The sequence below is a fragment of the Megalobrama amblycephala genome, linkage group LG6 (genome assembly GCF_018812025.1).
Source record: "Megalobrama amblycephala isolate DHTTF-2021 linkage group LG6, ASM1881202v1, whole genome shotgun sequence".
Lineage (NCBI taxonomy): Eukaryota > Metazoa > Chordata > Actinopteri > Cypriniformes > Xenocyprididae > Megalobrama > Megalobrama amblycephala.
Window position 1 is genome coordinate 34242703 of NC_063049.1, and position 11235 is coordinate 34253937.

The 11235-nt window shown below is 38.1% G+C and overlaps 1 protein-coding gene across 2 annotated transcripts; it reads left to right on the forward strand.

Annotated features, from left to right (window-relative positions):
- Positions 1 to 1233: 1233 nt before the first annotated feature.
- On the forward strand, positions 1234 to 11123 carry znf148 (zinc finger protein 148). 2 transcript variants are annotated; one of them, XM_048194279.1, is made up of 7 exons: positions 1234 to 1391; positions 3087 to 3548; positions 3652 to 3777; positions 4037 to 4160; positions 4249 to 4332; positions 4541 to 4659; positions 5439 to 11123. In XM_048194279.1, exons 2-7 carry the CDS (start codon positions 3201 to 3203, stop codon positions 7050 to 7052), a joined length of 2415 nt encoding a protein of 804 aa, XP_048050236.1. In that variant the 5' UTR covers positions 1234 to 1391; positions 3087 to 3200; the 3' UTR covers positions 7053 to 11123. The 2 variants fall into 2 exon arrangements, with proteins under 2 accessions (XP_048050236.1, XP_048050237.1); XM_048194280.1 differs by having other exon boundaries at positions 1246 to 1391; positions 3091 to 3548.
- Positions 11124 to 11235: the final 112 nt, after the last annotated feature.

Consider the following 11235-nt stretch of genomic DNA (forward strand, 5'->3'; position numbering starts at 1 on the left):
ATCTGTTTCACACAAGCTTAACAAGTAAACACTCTCTGTCTTTAAAGGGTTAGTTCACTCAAAAATGAAAATAATGCCATTTATTACTCACCCTCATGTCGTTCTACACCCGTAAGATCTTCGTTCATCTTCGGGAACACAAATTAAGATATTGTTGATGAAATCCGATGGCTCGGTGAGGCCTCTATTGAAAGCAAAGCCATTCAAACTCTCAAGATCTATAAAGGTACTAAAAACATATTTGAAACAGACAGTTCATGTGAGTTCAGTGGTTCTATCATAATATTATAAAGTGACAAGAATACTTTTTGTGTGCCGAAAAACCAAAATAACGACTTTTCAACAATATAGTCAAAACACTGCTTCATGAAGCTTCTGAGCTTTATGAATCTTTTGTTTCGAATCAGTGATTCGGATCTCCTATCAAACAGCTAAACTGCTGAAATCACGTGACTTTGGCGCTCCGATTCACTGATTCGATTCGTAAAGCTCCGAAGCAGTGTTTTGAAATCGGCCTATATTGTTGAAAAGTCTTTATTAAGTTTTTTTGGCACACAAAAAGTATTCTTGTCGCTTCATAATATTAAGAAAGAACCACTGAACTCACATGAACTGTTTTAAATATGTTTTTAGTACCTTGGACCTTGAAAGTTTCAGTGGCTTAAATGGAGGCCTCACTGAGTCATTGGATTTCATCAAAAATATCTTAATTTGTGTTCCGAAGATTAACAAAGGAGTACAACGACATGAGGGTGAGTAATACATCACATTATTTTCATTTTTGGGTGAATTAACCCTTTAAAGAAGCAGTTACATTTTTTTTTCTTTATCCAGTTGTGTCTTTTATTTACAAATTGAGTCAAAAACCCAAAACTAACATTTTTAGCTTTAAGTGGCATTATTTCGCCTCTTCACGTTTATTTTAGGCCACTGTTTGTTTTTTTAATAACAGAAACTGGGAGTGTTGATATATTAAGTTAAACAGATTTATTTTTGAATTCTATATGATTCCAGATTATGCATGTTTTCCCCTAGTAATAACTTATCGTTGAAGTTAGTCTTTGAGTACAGTATAGAAAGATAACTAAGTTTTAGACAGGGTGAGATAAATCTGATCTGGTTATCTGATTAAAAATAAATATATTTATATATTAATATAAACCTTAATTATTAGCTGCATGTATTACATTGCTATAAATACATTTCAAACAGCAAGCAAACGCGACCTGCCACTGAGTCTCGGGTCCGCTGCGTTCCCACAATGCACCGCTGCGCAGCTGCAGATGGAATGTAGCTCGCTAGCATGCTAGCCGCAGCATCGCAGTAAAGTTTGACAAACACATCATGAGCGGCTCGAACCCGCCGCCAGCGCTTCACTGAAAACACATGCGGTATGTATACTCTTCATCCGCGAGGGTCTGCTTGACAGTCAGCCGTGAAAATGTTTGCAGTGCGGTCTCTGTGCGCGTGATGAAATGGCAGCATAGAGATAAATATCAGGCCGATTTTAAACTCTACATTTATGTATTAAAATACATTAAAGCCATTATTAAAATTCAGATGATTTATTAACCTCACGTCAAATTAAATGAGTTGCTGTATCTGTGATTGACAACAGGCAGCCGTGTTGTGCTTGAGTGACACACTGTAAACACAGTCATGTACTTTCAGTTTATTTTGTGATTCATACACGAGTACAAGTTTGCATGCACAAAGCTAAAACTCGATTTTTGTGCCATTTAAATCATACGTTTATCCAGTTCATCTGTGTATTATATTTAATCTAGGTTTATGATTGACATGTCAGATGCATATGGACTATTCTGCTTTTTCCTTCTTCACCTAAACATCTAATGTAGTTTTCGTTTTGCTACAGTCAAGTTTGGCTTGCTCACTGGGTGCATTAAGAGACGATTAACTTTAAAGAAGCTTTGAAACAATATGTATTGTGAAGAATGCTACACAAATAAGATTGATTTGACAGTCTCTCTCATCTGGTTACATCTGTTAAGTACAAAGGATGCAGGTCATGAATAAAGGTCATCTTGTTCTGTGTTTCACACTGTTCATACATTTCCTGGTTTAGTAATTAATCCCAATCAGGTATGTTTGTAGATATGGATATTATTACTATTAATATTTATGAGGTCAGTGACATTGATTAGAAAATTACAGCAGGGTTCAATGCGGTTCTAATATTTTTTTTTTTTTTTTTTTTTTTTCAAAATGAAGTGAAACATTGCTTTACTCGGAATTCAGTCTAAAAAGCCTTAGTGGTTTTCTGAAGTTTGAAACAGAAAAATAGATATGCTATTGTTTATTGATCAATTATAGGATGTTAAGTTGGACGATTAGTTTTATGTCACTTTTATTTATTTATATAGTGCTTTATACAATACAGATTGTTTCAAGACAACTTCACGGAAATAAACAGGAAAATAGCAGTGTTAATGTTGCAGAGTTAATCAGTAATGAAATAATTCAGCTATAAAGCAGCTCTGCAGAAAAAATAGTGTCATTGTTCATCTAACTGTAGTTCAAGCTTTTGTGTTTTCATCCAATAGTGTCAGTACAGTTAGATCAATAATATTTTCTGTATATTTATTGTCTTTTAAGTCCCATTAAACCATTAAGCAATTATGTATTACAAACCAATTTGAGTCAACTCATCCAAAATGAGGTGTAAAAACATGAATCTGACATAAAAAGTCAATAGTGCTTCCTTATTAAATTAGTTTATGCTCCAGTGGCAATTCTGACAATGACTGTTCAAGACATGTCAAGTCAGATTGGGTCATTTCTTCTCTGCCTAGCAGGTGATGAAAATGTTTTTTTGTTTGTTTTATGTTTTTTTGCTTGATTGTGCATACAGGCTAGACCAACATTGGGGTCCAAAAGTCTGAGATCACATTGAAAATATCCTTCTTTTTTTTTCTTTTTTTTCATTTATACCTGCAAATAAAGTTTTAGGATTTTGAAAAGGTCATATTTCCATTTTCTCAAATTTTGCTGGAGAACATGGATCATCTGGTTCTGCAAGTGCTTGTCAAAAGGTTTGTTTTCTTAAAACTTGTTGTTTCTCTCAGTCAGGTAGACAGAGGGGAGGTGCTGTGAACACAACCGTGTTGACTGCTGATAGGAATCCCTATGTTGGTCCTGTCTCTTCCTGTAGCTTCAGCTCAACTGCTCAGCGTTCAGCGATGAACATTGATGACAAGCTGGAGGGGATGCTTATGAAATGTGGCCCTGTGGGGCTTCACCACTCATCCAGAGGTTTGGGACCCTCAAGGGTGGATGGAAGAGGAAGAAGAGGCAGTTTGGATATGACACTTGGGGAACGGAGCTTGGCTAATCATCCCCTTTTGGCAGAGGATGATGATGACGATGATGATGATGAGGACCTGGCAGGTGGAAGCCTGACCTCACATGATCTGATATCCCAGGATGACCTGATGGTGCATGAGGAGACAGTGAAAAATGATGGACAGGATGAACCAGCTTTCTCACAGCGAATCTCCCATAAATTACATTATACCCTCAATATGCCAGTAAGTGTACATCCATTTGAGCTGATTAAGAGCTAATTACTGCTCTATCTATCTGAATTCAGTAAATTAATTTAATGATTTTTGTTGCTGCTGCTTCTGTTAGGTCAATATAAAGCAGGAGATGAAAGTACCAGACTCACTGATTCTGAATAAAAAGGAGAAGAAACCGGGGAGAGACCCATCCGACTGTCACAAAAAGAAGAAGAGAAAGCAGCGCTCGCCTGCAAAGGTTTAATATAATGCATCTGCGATGCAATCTGAGCATTTAAGAAACAATATACTATTAGTACTTTAAGCGAGGGAAAACTTTACATTACAAAACAGTGGTGCAAAGGCTAATGTTTAAAGGCTAATGTTAATTTTCTTAATGTTCTTTTATGGTATTGGTCAGCCATACAGTGTTATGGACATACAACATCATGATGCTCCAAAGGAGCACAGGCATGAAAGATAAAGAATTGTATTTGAACTGAATTCCATCTTGATAGATTCTCACTATTAATGAAGATGGCTCCCTTGGACACCAGAATCCAAAATCTCATGTCTGTGAGCACTGCAACGCTGCTTTTCGCACAAACTACCATTTACAAAGACATGTCTTCATTCACACAGGTAAGTGTGTGGTGCAATGTGCTGGTCCTGTGGGAATAATTGACAAATAAAAAAACAAAACGGTGAACAAAAATATACTTTTTTGCAGGTGAAAAGCCTTTCCAGTGCAATCAATGTGACATGCGCTTTATTCAGAAGTACCTTCTTCAGAGACATGAGAAGATCCACACAGGTAAGTGTCATTTATATTTCTCTTCAGGGTATTTTAAGACTTGTATGGTGGAATCTTCAGAGTCAATTATCTATTTATAAATGTGGTCCATTGTAAGTCCCTGTTTTGTGGTACATCTTTATATACTGACAGGTAAAGAAAGACCAACTTGACTTGCCTAAATTGTTCTTTATATTGTTCATAATAGCCTGTCATGTCTCCCCTTTAGGAGAAAAACCATTTCGCTGTGATGAGTGTGGAATGAAATTTATTCAGAAATACCACATGGAGAGACATAAGAGGACACACAGTGGGGAAAAGCCTTACCAGTGTGACTACTGCCATCAGGTAAGGGCAGTCCAAAGCTTAAGGTGATGATACATGTGGCAACTTTTTGAGCAATGTTGCCATCAACGGGCAACCTGATGAGAGACAGGGCAACTAATTAGAGCAACGGACAGTTGGCTTGTTAGGCACTTTATTTCAACTTATCAAATATTTTCTTCATTTTTATTAAATATAAATGCCTTTCTGATCTGAATTGTGATAAGAAAAGGGAGAAGAGCGAATTTGGCAAAAGGCGGATTCGAACCTACGTCGATCGCGTCAAAAGCTAAATTCACGTGCTATGCGCCCTACAGCCTACACCACTACAAATGTTAAACAGATCGCGCCTTTTTAGTAGGTAACTGAAAACATTCAATGGCTAAATTACAGCCAACGCACATTAAATTGGACGCCTGTTGGTATTTTGAGCATTAAATTAGGTAAATTCCCTGTTTTGGGTTGACGCATGACAACTTACCAGCGTAAAAAGATATAAGTTCATTCTCCTTTTCTTCGCTCCACTGCCATTGAGGGCTCCATCTTGTTTGAATTTTTTTGAAATCTCCAAGCTGGTCATGTGATCGGCTGCTAGGAGTCTGATTGGAGAATTTCAAAAAATTGCCCATATCTAAAGTAACCAGATATAAATTTGTTGCTCATTCTCAATGGGAAAGTGCCCAAGCAACATTGCTCAAAAAGTTGCCCCATGTATAATCACCTTTAGATTCAATACTGGGCAATTAAAATTTTAGCATGCATTAAACAGACTGAAGCATAGTGATATATATTTTTCCTAACAGTTTTTCTCCAGAACTGACAGAGTACTGAAGCACAGACGAATGTGCCATGAGAATAAGGACAGGAAGGTGCAGAAAGCAGCTGCCAAAGACGGCCCTCTTCGCACCACAGAGAGCTTGGGCTTCTCTTTTCCTGCCAAGGAATTTACCCTTCCCAAGAAGAAACGTCAGAAGACCTCTGATAAAAATCGGGTCTCGCTCGCAAGTTCCACTATTGACAAAGTGGTTGAAGCTGGTAATGAAGAGAAGACGGAAGACCGACTCGCCAAAAGCGAGTGTCTTCCTCTTTACACTGTAGCCACCAAAGTGAAGGACGAGTATGTAGTTACAGATTATTCTGTTGAGCTCCCTGATTCCCCGCCTGGTAACAGGCATCTTGCAGGGGAAGAGTCAAACGATGAGATAATTAGTCCTCCGAAACTAGTGCTGAAGAAAATCGCCAGCAGGAGAGGTTTGAAACAGCAGGCTCTAGAACCATCCCAGAGTCTCTCTCCCTTGTCCTCATTCGAAGAGAGCAAAGTTACGAGATACACATTTGAGATTGTGGATAACAAAGGCCTTTTAGATGTCGAGGCAAATCCTGACATGGAGTCGGTTGACGCCCTACAAGGAGGACAAGCAAAACCAACCGGGAGCAGCACAAATTATGACGATGCCATGCAGTTTCTTAAGAAGAAACGATACCTCCAGGCGGCCACGGCTAACACTAGTCGAGACTATGCGCTTAACGTGAGCAGCATTGTTTCGCAGCCCTCTGTCACTCAGGCAGCTGTAGCGAGCGTCATCGATGAGACCGTTCCCGCTACAATCCTCTCTGAGACTCAGACGCTGAACGTGGAGATCAAGTCCAATAACGAGAAGAACGTTCTTCCAGACGAGGTCCTGCAGACACTTCTCGATCACTACTCCAATAAGGCCAATGGGCAAGCAGAGATTTCCTTCAGTGTGGCGGACACCGAGGTCACATCCAGCATCTCTATCAACTCTTCCGATGAGAACAGCCCCAATGAGGCTTTGGGAACCAGCTCACAAGCGCCTCCGGCCGAGAAGGCCAGCCTTCTGCAGGAGTACTCGAAGTTTCTCCAGCAAGCACTGGAAAGGACCAGTCAGAACGACACCTACCTGAACAACCAGAGTCTTACGTTTGTAAATGACAATGCCAGTCTCGCTGGCCAGCCTTTGTTTTCCACAGAGAAGCAGTTCACCTCCCCATCCCGGTTCAGACCAAGCATGAACTCTCCATTGAGATCCACCTTGGAGAAACCTAACTTTAGTCTTTTAGTAGATTCCCAACACTCCTTTTCCTTTTCAGGTGATGAGACAAATCCTTCCTCAGATTCACCGACGGAGGACTTCCTCGACCAAGTAACCTCTCCCAAAAAGACAGATGCGCAAAGCATCAGTCAGACATTTCAGATTGCTACATTTGACCAGAACTTTCGATCTCAATTCCCAAGCTCACGATCTGGAATTTCCTCACAGTTTAGCCTTGCCAGTGGACAAGTTAGCTTGAGAGGTCATGGAGGAACAGATTTTCCAGAGTTCTCTCTTGTTAATGAAACAAGAACTCAACTAACTTCATCTCCGGATGCTACAAGCAGCCAAACCTTTGGCTAAAAAAGAGCTTTTAATGATTTGAAGCATTTTAAAGGCACTTTATAGTTCTGTCAGTAAAGGCAATGTGATCTCTGTGCAAATACTTATGATTTTCCATCTTTAAGCTATCACGCATGTGTGTGAATTAAAGGAGTAGAGTGATATACACATGTTAGATTTCATTATCAGCATTCTAAAGGAGAGTATGAAATACTTTTTATGTGTCATTGCATTATTTGTGTATTACAGCTGTGTCCAAAAGTATTGGTTGTGACAAATTTTGTGTTTCGCAAAGTTTGCTGCTTCAGTATTTGTAGATTATTTTTTCATGTTTCTATGGTATACTGGAAAGGCTTTTATTCATAAAAAACTTTCAATATATACAAAGAGTCAACATTTCCAGTGATGACTCTGCTTCATAACCTCTGCGTTGCGCTCTGGCCAAATCCTGACTGATGGCGATCCATTCTTGCCTTATTAGTGCTCAGAGTTGATCACAATGTGGGCTTCTGCTTGTCCACTCGCCTTGTGAGGACTGACCACAGGTTCTCTATGGGATTAAGATCTGAGGAGTTGCCTGGCCACGGATCCAAAATTTCAATGTAATGATCTCCAAGCCACTTCATTATTGCTCTTGCCTTGTGACATGGTCCTCCATCATGTAAGAAAATGCACTGATCATCACCAAATTGCTCCTTGGTCATTGGGAGAAGTTGGTCTTGCTGGAAGTTTTGATACCTTTGTTTATTCCTGGGAGTGTTTTTGGCCATAATTTTGAGAGAGCCCACTCTCATGAAAAGCTTCCCCAAACATGGATGGTCTCAGGATGCTTCACTGTTGGCACAACACCAGACTCTGTTCTTCTCTGGACAATCGATTTTCCTGATGTCTCAAACAGTCAGAAGGGAGCTTCATTAGAGAAAACAACTTTGCAAAAGTCTTCTGCTGTTCAGTCCTTGTAGTGCCTGCAGAATTTCATTCTTTCTTTGGTTTTCTTGGAGAAAAGTGGCTTCTTTGCTGCCCTTCTTGACACCAGGCCATTGTCCAAAAGTCTTGGCCTCACTGTGTGTGCAGATGCACTCGCCCACCTGTTGCCAATACTGAGCAAAGCTCTGCACTGATGGTGACACGATTCCATAGCTGACTCCTCAGGAGGAGACGGACACTCTGGGACATCCTGAAGCCTTCACTGCAGTTGAACCTCCTTGAAGGTCTTGATGATCCGGTAAGTGGTTCTTTCAGGTGCAATATTCTTTGCAGCAATTTCCTTGCATGTTAGGCCATTTTGATGCAAAGCGATGATGGCAGCACGTCTTTCTTCAAAGGTAACCATTGCTAACACAAGAACACAATGATTGGAAGCACTTCTTCCCTCCTTTTTATAGCAATCGGTCTGCTCTTGTAATCAGAATGATTTTACCAACTAGTTTTTGTTCACAATTTCCCATGTGTTGATATGATTAGTGCAATGATGTTAGCTGGTAATTTTGTGCCAGGGCCAAAAAATGGTAAAAAAAAATTGTTTTTGTGATAAAGTTGGAAGCTTTGCGAAACACAAAATGTATGTCACTGCCAAAACTTTTGGCCATGACTGTACATATGTAGTGCTCGAGAATGCACTTTGGCTTGCCAAATTAGTGTTAGCCTGTGCATTTCCAAAATCAAGCATTAAAGCTACTACTGCAGTGCTGTTGTAGTAGTCTAAATTGGCTTCCCCAAGAGAAAATTTTACAAAGATCAGTTCCGATTTGGTCTTTTGTTAGTGTTCAGCTCTACTGCTGAAACAACAGGCTCACCGGACTGACCTAATAATATAGGTCTATAGAAACTACCCTAACTTAGCATTACAATCAATTTGTTTTGTATTTAATTAGTTTTGTAACATGTTGTCTGGAGAGGTACTGAAAGGACCTTACTTGAGTAAGGCACTTACCTCTGGGTTGTTCCTCTTTGTGATTAATGTACTTTTGGTTTAAAAAATGACAAGTAACATTTTTCACTCCCCTGTTGATGTAAGCTAAATGTATTTAATCTTTTTGAGCATTTAAATATGTTGGAATGTTTTTTTTGTTTTGTTTTGTTTTTTAATATATATATTATTTTTGCTTTCACTGCTCCCTGAAAGATTCTCTCCAAGGCACGTCTATTTCGTTTAGAGTAATCTGCAGGTTTTGTCATACTGAGTTTGTATGGACCTAGCCCATAATTCTATATAATGAGATTATATAGTCATGAAATATTGTTTGCACATTTCTCCTAAGGTTATTGGATCAAAACAATAGAACCATTAGAGACTGTCTTGCCAATCAGATTTGAGCTGAACATGGGGAACAAGTTATCTGTAGAAGTTTTGTTTTAACATATCCCGCATTTTGGGAATGCAGTTTTAGCAATTGTCCAGGGAAACGGCACTAACAGGTATGCACTTTTTCATCTGTTATTATCATTAGGCTGACTTAGTTCTTGACTCAATGGTTAGTGCATTTCATCACTTTGATTTTCATTTGTTCAGTCTGTTTTCTTGAGTTTCCAGATGCACTCATGATCTGATAAATACTACCCATTAAATAGCATGTTGAGCTCATGGGCCCTTTTTGTTATTGTTTTAAAGCACTTTTCAATACCCACCTTCCCTCTACATAATGTACAAATCTGATATAACTGATATCAGTCTTGAGTGAAATCAAGAAAGATGATTTAAGAATGTATGGCCTGAGATAATATTTTTATGATTTTTCTTTGTCTCAAAACACCCATACATTGATGTCTTTGCATCACTCGCTGTTACTTATTAGATTAATATAGAACAAAAAATAGTGTAATATTTGGTACAGTTGAACTAATATGTATATGTACACATAACATTTGTTTATTGCACATCTCTCTTTGTTAGCTTAACTAATCATGTAAATTAAAAGCTTTGTTTCTGTTTTCTCAGATTATGGAAATTTACCTGCTTGCCCCATAACTGTATCTTGATTAATCTTAGGTTTATGATTTTTAATAGTTGTATCATGCCAAGCTGTACACTCATTTGATTTCTTTGTAAATCATTTAAAAAAAAAAAAAAAAAAGTAAATTGTTGAATGGTTGTATGAACAATTTACACAGATTCGTTCTGCTCTGCTTTTTTTCATAGTCGGCATGTTCTGGGTGTCAAAGACATTTACTGTGCTTTTGATTATGGTTTATTTTATGTGCCTAAACATTCCTTTATTGTTTCTTTATTTTTACATGTTGTAAATAGGTTGTATATTTTAAGTTCTGCATTTTGCTGTTGGAGTGTAGTACATAGAGAGAGTGCAACAAGATTTAAGAATATTTGCTGCCATTTCGGTTTACTCATTCCCATAGTCCCTGATGGCTCTCAGCACAACTTTTGTGACAAAATCAAGTTTGTGTTCTTGTTTGTGAAATTAAAAATGTACTGTCCTCTCTATGGATTTCATCTGAATGCAGTTTTAATTATTACAATCTGATTACAAGAGCTTGTATGGATCTTACACCCTCAGAGGATGACTTTTTAGGATATTATTTATCATTTCAATATCATGTGTTACCTGCATTATAAATATTTAATCAATAATTACTGCTACAGATGCTCCAGAATTGACAAAAATGAAATGATAATTTAAGGGAAGATCGTAATGCTTTATTTTCATGTAGTAAATTGTGTGATGTTTTTTGTAAGCTCAGTTGCTGTAAGAAATACGGTCATAATCCATATCCAGACTCACGACTGTTGTCCTTTTTAATTGATTGGTTATTTTGAGCATCAAAATCTCATGGTGTATCTGATGGTGGATCATTGTTTTCTTCAAAGTTTAATTAGAATGGAAAACTGAAATGTTTTATTTAGTAAGAGAGCTCTTCTAAATAGTTTTAGACATTTAATTTTATTGGGGAGTGCATGTCCTCTGACTGTCTTTGTACACTGGTTATATTTTTATATGTATCCATTTTATTGTAGCCGAATTATTTCCATAGAATATACTCTAATGCAATACTTTGCCTAAGACTTGGAGAAAAAGTTCTGATTGGATGTTTTTGATTGCGTGCCTCTTGTTGTGTAATATTAAATTTCCAAATACATCAAGTTGTTGAGTGCTATTTCCTTGCGTCTTGATCCACATCACAGGAATAGTTTGCCCCTAAGCGCTACTGTGTGAATCTCATGAAACCAGTCAAGAAACACAAACAAAAC

Bases quoted from the DNA above. Each gene is read 5' to 3' on its own strand.
- znf148 (XM_048194279.1), top strand. From the start codon at position 3,201: ATGAACATTGATGACAAGCTGGAGGGGATGCTTATGAAATGTGGCCCT. The intron at 3,549-3,651 runs GTAAGTGTACAT...TGCTTCTGTTAG, and splicing joins ATTATACCCTCAATATGCCA to GTCAATATAAAGCAGGAGAT. The intron at 4,333-4,540 runs GTAAGTGTCATT...TCTCCCCTTTAG, and splicing joins ACATGAGAAGATCCACACAG to GAGAAAAACCATTTCGCTGT.